General features: G+C 40.3%; 1 protein-coding gene across 3 annotated transcripts in view; it reads left to right on the top strand.

Annotated features, from left to right (window-relative positions):
• E2F5 (E2F transcription factor 5) overlaps positions 1–15,420 on the top strand; it is a 28,893-nt gene continuing 13,473 nt past the window's right edge. Inside the window, exon 1 of one of the 3 annotated variants that reach the window (XM_089899006.1) lies at positions 1–515. In XM_089899006.1, coding sequence (XP_089755132.1) covers positions 285–515 — 231 coding nt within the window. In that variant the 5' untranslated portion in view covers positions 1–284. The remainder of the gene's footprint in view (positions 516–15,420) is intronic. The other 2 variants (XM_089899005.1, XM_089899007.1) reach the window with 2 other exon arrangements.

Genomic DNA, 15,420 nt, shown 5'->3' with positions numbered 1-15,420 from the left:
GCCATTTAAACTCGGGTCCCCACCCCTAGCCGCCCCTTCTTCTCGCTTCCACTCCCCCTCCCCTCGATCGTGGGCTTCCTTCTCGCGTCCCCAGGCTCGGGGAGGGGGCGGAGGCCCGGCGCGCCGAGCGGCCCCCAGGCGGGTGGGCGCAGCACACCTGTTGTTTGCAGGAGCCCGCGACCCTTCGTCCCGCCCTCGGCGGGCGGCGACGGCAGCGGCCGCCGCAGAGCCGACCCGGCAGGTGGCCGAGCGCGGGGACCGCACCACCGCGGCGCGGGGACGCGATGGCGGCGGCCGAGCCCGCGGGCTCCGGGCAGCCGGCGCCGCAGGGCCAGGGGCAGGGCCAGCGGCCACAGCCGCAGCAGTCCCAGGCGCAGCCCCCGCCGCCGCCGCCGCCGCCTCTCGGGGGCGGCGGGGGCGGCAGCAGCAGGCACGAGAAGAGCCTGGGACTGCTCACCACCAAGTTCGTGTCGCTGCTTCAGGAGGCCAAGGACGGCGTCCTGGATCTCAAAGCGGTGAGTGCGGGAGGCGGGGAGGGGGCGGACTTCCGAGCCCGCGGTCCTGGGAGAAGACCACCCCCTTGTCGCGTGGGTTGGGCGGCGCGGCGTGGACGCGCATCCCGGGGACCGGGAAACCCGCGAGCAGCGGCCACGTGGCCGGCGCCCAGGCCCTGGACGCCGGGATGGGGGAGGGACGCGGGACCAGGATGGCCCGGACCGACCGCGTTAACCAATGGGGCCCGGCGCTGCGCCGGGCTCTCGACAAAGAGCCCAGGAGCTCGGGCGCGCCCGCGTGGCTTCAGGCTCTGGGCGTAGGGACCCGAGGGCGACCGAGTGTCCTTGTTGCTCCGCGTCCACCTGTGGCAGAGGCGCAGGGGTTACCCGGGCGCTTTGCCCCGAGGCACCCTTGGGATTGATTTTGCTGTTGGGAATTGATGGTTTTAATAGGCGATTCTTGCTGAGACCGTGTTTCGGTTGTTTAAAACGAACAAGCAAACAAAATCCGATTTTGCCACCTCTTCTGGATGACACACACACAAAAAGGTGAACCTTCAGCCCTCCCCGTTAAAACAATAATAGTAATTTAAAAAACCTCTTGTGCACTTCTTTTCATCATCCTGATGATTAAGAGGGATATTTGACTTTTGACTTAATTTGGTATCTGATATAAATTTCTAAAAGCGAGATTTGCCATCACACGAAAAGGGGGTGTTTTATAATTTTCACCCCAAAAGATGGAAGCGCTCAGTAAACTCCTATTTCACGAGACCGTGTGCTTCGTCTTTTACTACAGTTTGGAATTTTCAAACGGCAACATGCATCAAAAGCTGTTCCGTTAAACAAAATGACTTAACCGTTCAAGGCAGGACTTGGAAGGATTCCACAGCGCTGAGGAACAGCAATGTGATCACACTTGAATTAAAATTCAGCCAGCACACGCAGTTTAAGTAAGAAGTAAAGCAATAAAAACAAAAATTACTAACGAGTCAGTAATCACTGCAGAGGATTGGTCCCAGCACCTAGGGGAGGGTCAGGACCACCTTTCCTAGCTTGAGAGTGTGACTGCAGTCATCAAGGCTGTGCCTAGAGTAACAGAAGCAGCATCTGAGCAGGAGAGCATCTTCTAGTTCTCCCTGACCTCAACTCACAAAGGCCAACTTGATGGCCTCTGCTAGGGGCCCTCCTCTCAGTGTAGTGCAGGAGGTGAGGTATGTCATTGAATGCCGTCTCCTTTCCCTGGGTGTTCAGTATGTGATTGTTGAAATATCTGAATTGTTCTAGTTTATACAAATGAGGCACGATGCACATATTTTGCATTTCCGGAAGTAGTTTCTACTCTCTTCTTTTTGAAGTGTTACTCCTAGAATTTTCCCACACCCTTGGAAATTCCTGTTCTCGTTTTTTTCCCCCACCCACTCTTTCCTCCATACCTCCCTCCCTGAAAGTGCTTTACGACATATATAGTATTTAAATTGTTGTGAACTAAATTGGATTCTGTTTAAAGAATTTCACAGGAAGTCATGAGGTCATCAGTGAAAGCCAGGGATGTTACAAAGCATAGCTTGCAAACTACTATTCAAAATCTAGAAGTTCAGTTGTAGCCTGTGACTTCAGTAAGGAATCAGGAAAGTTTGGGATTTTCCAGATGAAACTGAACTCTGAGGGCTGACTGTGAAGGCTTCTGCAACTTGCCTTGGAATATGGTGGAACTTTGCCCTTGCTTTCCCCTAAGTTCTTTGGCTTCTTCCTGCTTCATCTGTGGCCACATTTTGCTGTCCAGAAGTCACAGAGGCAATGAGTGGGAAATGGAGTTTAATACATCATAACAACATTGTTTCATCCATCCTTTCTTAAAAGTTCAAAGGTTTCTGCAGTGACATTAGGTCTCATTATATTAATGACATTTTAGTTGTAGAGAACAGTTTGAGTATCATTCTTTTTCACATATATATGGATAGATATCATTTATTTACATGTGTTTACTTATATATATGTGTAAAATCTTATATTGTAAAAATCTTATATTGAAATCTTTCCAATGATGTTTCTTATTGTACACCATAGTAAAAGATCATAAAGACTTTTTCTGACATGTTGAAGATGGATTAACACTGACAATTATAAAGTTTCTCTAATTTGAAATTATAAAATCACATTTTTTCCTTATATTCTTACTTGGGGGTGGTGTATTTCAGCATAAGTTATTGGTACTTTTGCATTATACACTTGATATTTTTTAAGAAGCGATTAATGAAACATCATTTTTGTGAATATCATGAATATAAAAAATATCAGCCATCACATCCAAATATCTTAGATATCCATAATATATCCAAACCACTTAGGTGATATTTCTTTTCTAACTTGTGACATGTACTACTGAAGAATAAGAACATAATGCTGTATCTTAGTGATACATTTCTTAGTAATTTAACTAATTGAGGACATAGCTTAACAAAACAAATTCTAATAATTTGTTACAATAGTGGGAGTGGGGTAGTTACTCTCTCTTTATTCTAGTGAGATGACAAGTTATGTCATGGTCCTTTCCAGTTATGTGGTTTGCCAATTTATGCTGTTAGTAGCTGACATTTATTGAGAGCTTAGTATGTGCCAGGCATTTAACATATATTAACTAATTTTATCATCCTAACAGTTGAAATTTGGACTTACCATCCCCATTTCACAGATGAGAAAATGATAGGTTAAGTAACTTGCCCAGTGTCACACAGTAGAAAGTCACAGCTATGACTTGAAACTAGACCATATTTTCTTATTCTCTGTGCTATACTGACTTTCAGTATTCCTAAAAAAAAAATAATTTCTTAAATTCTTCATCTGTGTAGGGCATGGAATCTTTCTTGTAAAGAAAAATGCATGATTATTTTTATACCTCCACTCATGATAGAAGAGAAGGTATTGAGCTTCTGCATTAAAATGAGGATATTGATGACAAATTCATATTACTTCACAAACTAGGGTTCTATTTTTATAGAACTAAAAATTTAAGTAAGTTAGGATAGTCATGACTATATATGTTGTTTTGAAAATTCCTATTAATTTATAACTGAGTTTCTAGATTTTACATTTTGATGCCATCTTCAGGTTTTTAAAGTATGCTCAAGATTCCTTACCTTGTTTATTATAATTGTTCAAGTTACCAATTGCCTGAACAATACCTGGATTAATATGATAAAATATTTATGGTGTTTCTTATCTCACAGGTCCCTGACTCATACCCATTTATGATTTGCTGATTAATACACACCGTGGAAGAAATAAATAATCTAAGGTCTTAGATTGTGATGTCACAGAATAAAGCAAGGATTATCCTAAGGAGAGAGATATGGGTAGGAGAGCCAGAACTTCAGTGCATGCTTAAAAATTCTCAGGACAATTTCACTTCTGAGTATATACTCCAAAGAATTAAAAACAGGGTCTTGAACAGTTATTTGTATACCTATGTTCATAGCAGCATTATTCACAATAGCTAAAATGTGGACACAACCCAAGGGTCCATCAACAAATGAGTAGATAAGCAAAATGTGGTATATACATATAATGGAAGATTATGCAGCCTTAAAAAGGAAGGAATTTCTGATAGATACATAGATGAACCTTGAATACATTAAGCTAGTCACAAAAAGACAAATGCTGTATGATTCCACTTTATGAAGTAACTGGAGCAGTCAAGTTCATAGAGACAGAAGGTAGAGGAGTGGTTGCTGGGGGAGGAGGGAATGGGAAGTTGTTGCTTCTTGGGCGTTTGGGGCTGAATTGTGTTCCCTCAAAATCCATATGTTGAAGTCTTAACCCCCAGTAGTCAGAGTGTGATTATATTTGGAGATAGAGCCTTCAAAGAGATGATTAAGTTAAAATGAGGCCACCAGGGTAAGCACTAAGCCAATCTGACTGGTGTCCTTGTAAGAAGAGGAAATTTGGACCCACAGACACTAGGGATGCCTGTGCACAGAGGGGAGCCCATGTGAGGACACAATGTGGGAGACCATCTGCAAGCCAAGGAGAGAGGCTTCAGAAGAAATCAAACTCGCCAACACCTTGATCTTAGACTTCAGGCTTCCAAAACTGTGACAAAATAAATTTATGTTGTTTGAACCACCCAGTCTGTGGTATTTTTATTATGCAGCCCTAGCAAACTAATGCTGTGTGTATAGAGTTTCAGTTTTGCAAGATTAGAAGAGTTCTGGAGATTCGTTGCACAACAACGTGAAGGTACTTAAAACTACTGAATTGTACACTTAAAAAATGGTTATGATGCCAATTTTATATTATGTGTATTTTACTGCAATTAAAAAAAATAGATAAAACAATAGTGCAGTACCACTACATACCTAATAGAATGGCAAAATTCCAAAACACTAACACCACCAAATGTTGGCAAGAATGTGGAGCAACAGGAACTGTCGTTCACTGTTGGTGGGAATGCACCATGTTGCAGAAGTTTCTTAAAAAACTGAACATACTTTTACTGTATGATCCAGCTGTCACACTACTTGCTATTTACCCAAAGGAGTTGAAAACTTATGTTCAGACAAAAATCTGCACATGGATATTTATAGCAGCTTGATTCATAATTGCCAAAACTTGGAAGCAACCAAGATGTCCCTCCGTAGGTGAATGAATGAATAAACTATGGTACATCCAGACAATGGAATAGTATTCAGTGCTGAAAAATATGAGTCATTACCATGAAAAGACAAGGAGGAACCTTAGATGCATATTACTAAGTGAGAGAAGCCAGTCTGAAAAGGCTACATCCTATATAACTCCTACTATATAACATTCTGGAAAACACAAAACAATGGAGACAGCAAAAGATCAGGGGTTAGGGGAGTAAGTTGAACAAGTGGAACACAGGATTTTTAGGGCAGTGAAACTACTCTGTACAATACTATAATGGTGGATACATGTCTATACATTTATTAAAACCCACAGAATGTACAACATTGACAGTGAACCCTAATGTAAGCCATGGACTTTGGGTGGTTATGATGTGTCAGTGTAGGTTCATCAGTTGTAATGAATGTATCACTCTGATGAGGGATGTTGATAGTGGGGGAGGCTGTGCATGTGTGGGGGCAGGAGATTTATGGAAAATCTCTATTTTTTACTCAGTTTTGCTGTGAACCTCAAGCTACTCTAAAAAATAAAATAGATTAAAGATGCATAATAAAGCTTCTCTGGATACATCTATTCCAGGGTCTAATTATTAAACATCTGTTAAATACAAGATGCATGACCAAATGGGAAAAGAAAATTCTTAGGAGACTAAAGCTCTACAACACTAATAAAAATGATTACTAGTAGCTAATACTAAGTGACTGACACTATGCCAGATGCTTTACTTGTATTAGCGCATTTAATCCTTGTAACAAAACTCTCAGGGAGATATTACATCTCCATTTTGCTGATTAGGAAATTGAGGCTTAATGACGTTATCTGGTTACAGCCAATATCCACAGTAAAGGAGATAAGAGCCCAGATAGTCTGATGTCAGAATTGATGCTATGCTAAGCAAAGTGTACCTACCTCTGAAGTTTTGGTATAATGTGAAGAACAACTTTTCTAGAGAGCAAGAAAGTAAAAAAAAAAAAAGCCAGCCATCTCGTTTTTCAGTTCTGGACAGGATAAATGGGCATATAGCTAAGACAGTACTAGTGAGTTCTTGGTCTTGATTCTGCCATCTATCAGCAGTGTGTCTTGGGCATGTTCCACATCCTTTATATCTTATCCTTAAAGTGGAAGGAAGAAGGGATGAGCCACCGTAAGTGGTGGCAGTAGTTGTGAACCGAGAAGCCCCAGGCAGATTTTATTTTTGTGCTAAGCTGTACAGTCTCTCCACCCTCACACTTCAAGAAAGGGATTCCACCAGCTTTCTCAATGTGTAGACCAATGGTCAAATATGTCAGCATCTTCTGGATCTTTAAAAAAAAGATTCTAATGTCAGACCTGGGAAATCAGGTTCTGTAGGGCCAGGGGAGGAACCTAGGAATCTGCATTTTAAATACATACCCCAGGTGGTTTTGATACCTACTGACATCTGAGAACCATGGAATGAGCTCTACTGCCTCTTCTTTTTCAATCATATTATTCACGCATCAAAAAGAACTGTTCTGGTAGTAGAAGGAATTAATGTCAAACAGAGTTGACCCTTTAGGAGTTCACTAAGATTGATGAGAGCTACTCTTGGGGAAATGTTGGAGGCTAGGGATGGAAGAAATTCCCCATTTAATTGCTCTGGAATAGTCTCTGCTCATGTCTGAATGGCGGCATATTACGGCATTCAAATCTTACATTACTAATTAAGGGACCTACTTTCTAGTGGAAATGAGTAAGCTTTGAGAGTCATTTCTATAATGGAATAAAGTAAAATCCACTTTTACAGTAAAATTCTGTTTTACTTACAGGGGAATAGGAAAATTATAAAATTTTTAAATTTTTGGATTTAATTTTTAAAAAGAGCAAGGTCAGTGCAGCTGTAGCTCATCTTCATCATTTGTGTTCCAGGGGACTGAGCAGTGAATGAGATGACGCTCAAAATGATGCGAGGGCCTCCATCACTGGGAAAGATTCTTTCCTTGAATGGAGAGTGTGTGTAGGCAGGACTGTAGACATTTTAGGAAGATTCTCACAAGGATAAGAGTAAGGAGTGTCTAGTTGAGACCCTCAGGTAACTGAGAGATTTCATTAGCAGAGTGCCCAAGTATTTTAGTTGAGCTTTTGCTGATTTTATGCATCATTTTCTTTTTATAAATGTTATTAAAATTTTAAAGGTAACTTAATAGACTAGAAATACACATTGCTATCTCACAAAGGGAAAAAATAACACAGAAAGCGTAACAAATCTGTAAAAAAGGATGAAAAGTTAAAAGCATTAAAGCATAATATACAGAAAACATCAAATGAGTGATAATTGAAACCTGCTAGTTTCTCCAGTATGTGAATGTATCCGATTCCTTTTTCTTTTTAATAAAGTTGTTTAGATGAAAAAATTCAGGCATCCATTGTGTACAAGAAAAGCACCAAGAAAGAAAAGGACTCAAAAATTTTAAATTGAGGTATACCAGGCAAAGGGGAAGAGAAAGAAATCAGGGGTGAAAGTACTAATTTCCAGGGAATGTCTACCTTAATATCAAGTGCACTCAATGGTATAAACTGATATTTTTAAGAATGAGATCATAATCTAGGGATGAATCATAAAAGTCAGTGTTTAAAAGTGCCTCTCAGTGTGAATCACATGTCCGTTTGTCTGGATGTATGTATTATGTTATGCCATTTCTTGAGTATGGTAAGTATTGACATGGTAAATATTTCTTATAAATACATTTCTTTTAGATTTTGCCATTTAAGGCTAACTTTCCCCAATTATTAGTCCATGAGTCTCCCTTTATGTCTTAAACTTAATATATTTGTACAAGGGAGGGTATGTTTTTCTGATTTACCTTTTTAAACTTAAAATATATCTGTTGAAATAGCATACAAATAGTAGAAAACTTGGAAAAAACTAATATAGTCCAGAATAAAAATTACCCAGTATGCCACCACCCCAAGAGAGCCACTATTTTCAATTTTCAGTATTTTCCCAATTTGTTACATCTTTTCATAGCTGAGGTCAAACTTTTATTTTCCCAAATTATAAACATAAATTGTGAGGGCCTCAACCTAGATCTATCATATTATCCAGAATTCACCATTGTTTTAGGTTGGTAATGTATTAGTTGTTTCTAGGTTTTGTTCTCTCTCATTCAATAAATATAACTTAACCAATGTGTGCCCTAGCCCCTTCCTTTAGTAGCTTACAGCTTATGGTTGTGGGGAAAAGCGAGGGAAATGAGAGTTGGACACTTTCACACTGTAAGAGGGTATGGAAGCACCTGCTGAGCCCTGGTGACCGGTGATGTGGGAGCCATTGACTGCTCCAGGGAGCAGTGAGAGTGGGGCTGGGACTAAGGGACTCAAAAAGTCAGGTGACATTGATATATGTAAAATTTAAGAATTTAAGGTCGTGTTGCTCCTCTACTTAGAACAACATCCAGTGCCTACAGGACCCTGTCTCTTCTGGGAGTCCTTCCCTTCTTCTCACACACTCGCCCCTTCCATGGCTCCAGTTCTTCTAATGCTTCACACACCCTCTGCTCTCCACTTTATGGCTGCTGCACAGGAATTTCCTTCTGCCTGGAGCACATTTACACACACACACACACACACACACACTCTCCCTTACTTGACTGGCCATTTCTCTAAACCCTCTGGTCTCAGTTTAAATGTTTCCTTGTCTTAGATGCTTGGTAGGTAGAATATGACTCCCGAAAGATACCCATGGCCTAATTCCTGGGACCTATGAATCTGTTCAGTTAAGGGGAATTAAGGTTAAAGTTGCTAATCAGCTGACGTTAAGATGGGGAGGTTTTTCTGAATTATGAATCTGAGCCCATTGGTAATTATAAGGCTCTTTAAAAGTGGAAGAGGGAAGCAGAAGAGAGAGGGCCAGAGAGATGGCAGTATGGAAGGACTTGGCCCGACCATTGCTGGAGGAAAGGAACCACTAGCCAAGGAATGCTGCAGACTCTAGAAGCTGGGGCATCCAGAAGGAACACAGCCTTACCTTGATCCAAACTCAGTGAGACTCGTTTTGGACTTCTGATTCACCGAACTATAAGATAATAAATTTGTGTTGTTTTAAGTCACTAAATTTGTGATAATTTTGACAGCAGCCATAGGAAACTGATGTAGATGCATCCCCTGACTCTTCCTCTTAATCTAAAGTGGCTGAAGTTGATTCCCGTTTATTCTGTTTCTCCGTTACCTGTTCTTTTCCTTAATACCCCTTATCACAAGATGGGATTGTTTCTTCATCTATTTATTTGCCTGTGTTCCCTTCTAGACCAAGTGCTCTGTGAGGTGAGGGACTGTGTCTTGTGTGTTACCAGTACTGATCCAGCCAGTCTGTTGTAAGCTTTCAACAAATAGAATGGATGTGATCAGATTTGCATTAGGTGAAAAGGCATTCCCAGCAAGACAGCAAGTGCCAGAGCCATGAGGCCAGAGAAAGAAATGGTACATTTGCAAAGCTATAAATTAGATGACTGTTGAATTTAGAGAACAAGGTTGTAATTTAGGCAAGATTACAGGCTTGAACTAAGAGCAGTGGAAATATAAAGAAGTGGGGAGATAAGATGTTTCATTGTAGAAGTGACAGAACTTGGATGCTGAGTCTATAGGAAAAGGAATCATGGATGACTGCCAGGTCATGGCGTGGTCAGCTGAGTGGATGGTGGTGGTTTTCACTTAGAAATTACGAAAAGAGGAAGGGAATTTGGAGGAAAGGGAAGTTCAGTTCTGGGCATGCATGAGACGCCTATAGGCCATCCTTGAGTAGATATTTGGCAACCTGTGGGAATTATGATTCTGGAGCCCAAGAAGAAGACCAGGACTACCAGTTTGATCTGGAAATGATTGGTTTATGAGGTATGTAAGGGAGAAGGTTTAGAGTGGAAAGAGGAGTAAGAATGGAAGTTGGGCCAACACTCATAGTTCAGGAACAGCAGAGAAAAAGGAGACTTGAGAAGAAACAGCCCGAGACTGAGGAGGAAAAACCTATGGGTTGTGGCGACAGCAAGGCCAGGGAACAGTGCTTTAGGAAAGAGAGAACCAGAGTCAAGTGCTGCAGAGGATACAAGACTTTGTAGCATCCACTGGATTTAGCAACAGAGGTCCAGGAAACATTTTTGGCATTTAGACATTTTTTAATTATTTCTGCTTCTGATAATCTATACTAAAGAATTACTAGATCAAAGGATCATAAAAATGTAAAACCTTTGATGGATGTTGCCAAATTGCTTTACAAAAAGATGGTACTTATACTCCACTAGCAGCATATAATCATGACCAGCTACCTCACCACATCAGAAATAGCATTTTGCAACGGCTAAAAGTATACACCCTGGGTTCACATCCTGACTTTACCATTACCATTTCGGTGGCCTTGGACAAGTTACTGAGCTTCACTCTCCTCTTTTGCAAAAATGGTGACAATAATAGTATCTATCTCATGTGATTATCATTATAGGAATGGCTAAAGTGAGTTTTTACTTTTAAAACACTTAAACAGTACCCGGCACATAGTAAGTGCTGTTTCCAGGTGTTTGTTAGATAAGTGATGGATAGATAGAATGAATCAATATCGGGTATTCTGATGTTTTCATATTCTACAAATTTGAAAGGTGATGAATAATAGTATCTCTGTTTTTTAAGTCAACTTTGTAAAGGTATAATTTCCACCCATTAAATGCTCCCATTTTAACTGTGCAGTTCAGTGAGTTTTGACAAATGCTTGTACCTGTAACCACCACCACAACCAGATGTGTAACATTTCCATCACCCAAAACAGCTCCCTTTTGCCTTCTCCCAGCCAAACTCCAGCCTCCCCACCCCGCCAAGCAAGCATTGCTCTGTTTTCTTTTCCATGGATTAAAACGACCTTTGCTAAAGTTTCATGGTAATGCACTCATACAGTATGTGCTCTGGGTTTAGCTTCTTTCACTCAGCATGATGTTTTGGAGATTCACGCCCATTGTTACCTGTACCAATAGTTCATTCCTTTCTGTCCCTGACTGGTATTTCGTTTTGTGGATATAGTACACTTTGCTTATCCATTCACCTGTTGCTCCCAATTTTGGGCTTTTATGAATATTCAGGTACAATTCTCTGTGTAGACGTATATTTTCATTGTTTCAATTTGCATTTCTTTTTTTTTTTTTTTTGGTACGCGGGCCTCTCACTGTTGTGGCCTCACCCGTTGCGGAGCACAGGCTCCGGACCGCAGGCTCAGCGGCCATGGCTCACGGGCCTAGCTGCTCCGTGTCATGTGGGATCTTCCCGCGGGGCACAAACCCATGTCCCCTGCATCGGCAGGCAGACTCTCAACCACTGTGCCACCAGGGAAGCCCTCAATTTGCATTTCTTTATTATTCTTTTGCTAACTCATTAAAAGTTTGAAAACTTTTTCAAGAATGTTAACAAATTTTTGGTGTGAAATTTATCTTTTGTCCATGTTTTAATTCGTGGTCTTCATGCTTTCTTTTACTGAGTTTTAATTATTGAGATAGTCAAATCTTTATCTTTTCATCTTTATTTCTTCTATAGATTTGACATTTAGAAGTTCTTGGTGAAGGAAATTTTTGACATTTTGATGTATATACATATGCCTGTCTGTGTGGGTGTGTGTATGTGTGTTTGAGACAGAGATGCCCCAGTTATTTGAGGGGGGTTTAATCAGTTTTCAGAATAGGCTGCTGGTCACAGTTGTGAAGGAAGTTGACCTGAAAATTGAGTCTAACTCAGTCATTGGTCACATTCAACTGTAATCCCTTTGAGATTTTTGGATTTATTTTAAAATCCACATCTGACTAGTATATTCTTCTTGATAATGACAAGTCCAGGTATTCTGAAACCGTTGTTTATCCTTTAGATAATGAGATTTTGTCCATAGCTGAGTTTTCTGATTACCTAAGCGTTTATGTCTATTAATAACATTATTTCTTATAAAAGAACATTTAACCATTTTGGTTTGAAAATTTTCCAAAATGCATTACACATGTCTTTGTGCTTGATTTTATTCTTTTGGTAACTTGGGATAGTCATGATGAATATTATTTTTTGTATCCTTTGGAGGTGATAACTTTTGTATCCTTTGGAGGTGATAACTTAGAAAAACTTTCCAAAGCTTTTCTAAGTATGTTGGGTTACTGCCATGTCCAGTGACCTCAGCTTTGTCTGCTTAGTGAGTTTTTTATCCTTTCTGTAGTTTCTGCCACATCCCTTGATTGCTGCTTAGGTACCTCGCCAGTGTCCCAGATGGTACTTCCAGTTTTCTTGTGGACGTTGAAATTAAATATCCCCACTGTTAGGAATCATAGAAAAGAAGGAGTAAATAGGATCCAAATGGCGTGAACTATTTAAGTAATAAAACATACCTTTTTATATCTATTTTTGCTTCTGCAGAAGCCCTTTTTCCTACTTCATTGTGCTTGACTGTGTTCTGAAGTGTTACAGTTAGTGAGTTACACCAGATAAGTAAATGTGGTCTGTTACGTTCCATGATACACTTTTCAAAGAACAATGTTTTCTTACTATAGGTGAGAAATTGGATCTATAATAGTGATAATGGCTAACACGAATGTAATACTCGTGATGTACGAGGCACTCTCCTAAGTGTTTCAAATATACTCATTTAATCTTCACAACAACAGTATCTTAACTGTTATCTTATAGGCTAGCCCATGTTCCTAACTTCTGTGTCACTTCTTTGGTTCCTAACTTCTAACCATCAGGATGATAGAAAATGTGCAGATACAAATCCCAGTGGTAGAATAGCAGATGCATGCTTAATTTTGCTCCTGTTTTAGAAACTTAACACATATGAGAATTACAAAGCACGCATTTGGGGACTTAGGCAAGCAATCTCTAGAGCTGAGTTTCAGCAGGCTTTTCCTACTTAAATAGATACTTTATCAAGTGTCTTCTTTTTTCTTTTGAGAAATCTTTGGTGACTTGAGTAAGGCAGTACAAATGAAGTTTCTTTTCAAAAGCTTATGCAGAGTTTATTAAAAAAATTTAAGAATTAGAACAAATTTAAAGCTTATGCACTTAAAAATATCATATAGAGTAGTAGTTAGTTTGAGGTAGTGAAAGCACTGCAGATTTTTTTAGGAGAGATTTCTTCGGGGGAGGTTTACTCATTAAAACACTTGTGTGCTTAGCGCTGCTTCTGGAGGAAGCCCTTTGTAGCCTTAAAGTAAGTTATTTATTTTTTGGGTATTTAATTTCCTTCCTGATGTAACATCCTTTACAGATGCATTGAAAGCACGCAGCAGCCTCCTCCGGGAACTCTTTCCTGTTTTGCCCCCACCTCCAGTAATCTCTCTTTTTTCAGTCTCCTATAACACTTTGTCTCTACTTTACAGGACTGTTTCATTTTTTCATCCTCATTCTGCCAGGTGTTAGCCATGGTCCCGAAAACTTAGATATGCTTACAGTTTTTTTGTTACTGGTTATTATTTTTGAATAAATAAATAAGTGGAAATGAAGATCTTTCTGCCTTTTCAGACCATTTCATACACTCTAGATGGAACCACCTGCAGACTAGTGGTACTCGAATTGCTACTCAGTGCATTTGTATAGCTTGGGAACTTATGACGGTCCACCAGTCTTTTAAAATAATAGAAGCCCATTTGAAAATGTTTTGCCACAAATTTATTTCATGAATATATAATTAATGCCAGATTCCACCTGATTATTCATTAGCCTTCTGAGTCTGTTTCCTATAAAACAGGGAGAATGATACCTACTTTACAAAGCAGTTGTGAGCATTAAGTTAGATAACATCTGTGAAAGATCCTATTACACAATTATCCAATTACTGGCTTATAAATGGTTCTTCTTAACTGTGGGTTGAAATCAAACATTCTACCTCTCAATTATCTTTAACAGTGTTTGAAATTAGCTAGTAATCTTACCATGAGATAAAGCAACATACCATCGAGCACAGTTTTTTTAAAATTCTCATTAAAATATTTCATAGACAATCTTGGTGTATTACCTGGGGTCCTTCCACCTTATATTCAGGATCCCATCACTTGGGCATGTCTGTATGCATGTGTATATAACTAACTGATGTTTTGTAGTGGTTTTTTTTTTTTTTTTTTTTTACCATGCCGTGCAGCATGCGGGATCTTAGTTCCCCGACCAGGGATCAAACCTGTGCCCCCTGCAGTGGAAGCGCAGAGTGTTAACCACTGGGCCACCAGGAAGGTCCCTTGTAGTGTTTGTATTGCACAGTTTTGATTTTTGGATGTGGCCCTCCTCACTGTAACATTAGTCTCTGTAGCACAGTAGCTAAGACATTGAGTGCACGTGTGTCAACAGTTGTCCTGGAAGAGAGTAAAGTACCTGCTTTACAGATGGAGAACCTGAAAGACAGGATGTTTCCAGAGTTACTGTGTTTATGTCAGCCCTTTTGAATGAAGCATCAGGCTGCCCCGGAAGAGCATCCTTGAGCAAATGAGCCGCAACTAATCCTAACCCAAATAAAGCTGCCACATAATCTCTCTCCCTCCCAGAATTAACACTGGTCTTAGTAGACTCTTTTGTTCAAGTGAAGGGGTGGGGCCAGAAAATTCTTAAAGCCCTTTTTAGCACTTATATGTGATCCCTCTCAGCTCTTAGGTTTTATTTGACTTGTCCACCTCTTAAAAGCATCACAAGTTTTAATTTTGTTCCACCTGTGGATATCAGTTTGTTCACCATTGGTGACATATTTTTAGAAAAGAGTTTAATATTTGGAGGGGAGATCCATGTCTTTCAGAGGGTTATGTTTGTTTTTCCTGAAAAAGTGAGCATCTAACGGATGCTTCCCTATGGCTATATAGGTCAGGTCCTAGAATAATAAATGTAAACTTTTAAAGTAAATTTGATGCATACTCATGTGCATTCAACAGCCACAGTGCCAGCATGGGATGAGGATGCACCCATTTTGTTCTCTGCCTGTCCCTTGACAACACCCCAGCCTTTCTACAGGGCCGCAGGAAAATGCACAGTGATTCTGATGGCTCTCACTTTAAATTCAGGACCACTAACTTGAACAGGACCATAGTGAGGTCCAGCATTCCTTCTACATGACTTATCCTCTGGCTTTCCTAGATGAGGATTTGGCACTTCTCCTCTCTCAACCACTAAACCCCCCTCCCCCTTCACTCCTCCACTCCCACCTCCACTGATGAGAAAAAAAAAGCAACCAGAAGGAAGTGTCTAACCTCTCCCCTTACCTTGTCTACTATTGTACCCACAGCTGTACTTGGGCACTCTGATGAGCTTCAGTTATTAACATGCCCTCTTATTA

Source organism: Delphinapterus leucas, chromosome 17, assembly GCF_059928025.1.
Source record: "Delphinapterus leucas isolate spDelLeu-1000000601 "Yukka" chromosome 17, BTC_Dleu_Yukka2, whole genome shotgun sequence".
Classification (NCBI taxonomy): Eukaryota; Metazoa; Chordata; class Mammalia; order Artiodactyla; family Monodontidae; genus Delphinapterus; species Delphinapterus leucas.
This window is presented reverse-complemented; position numbering and strand designations above follow the sequence as displayed.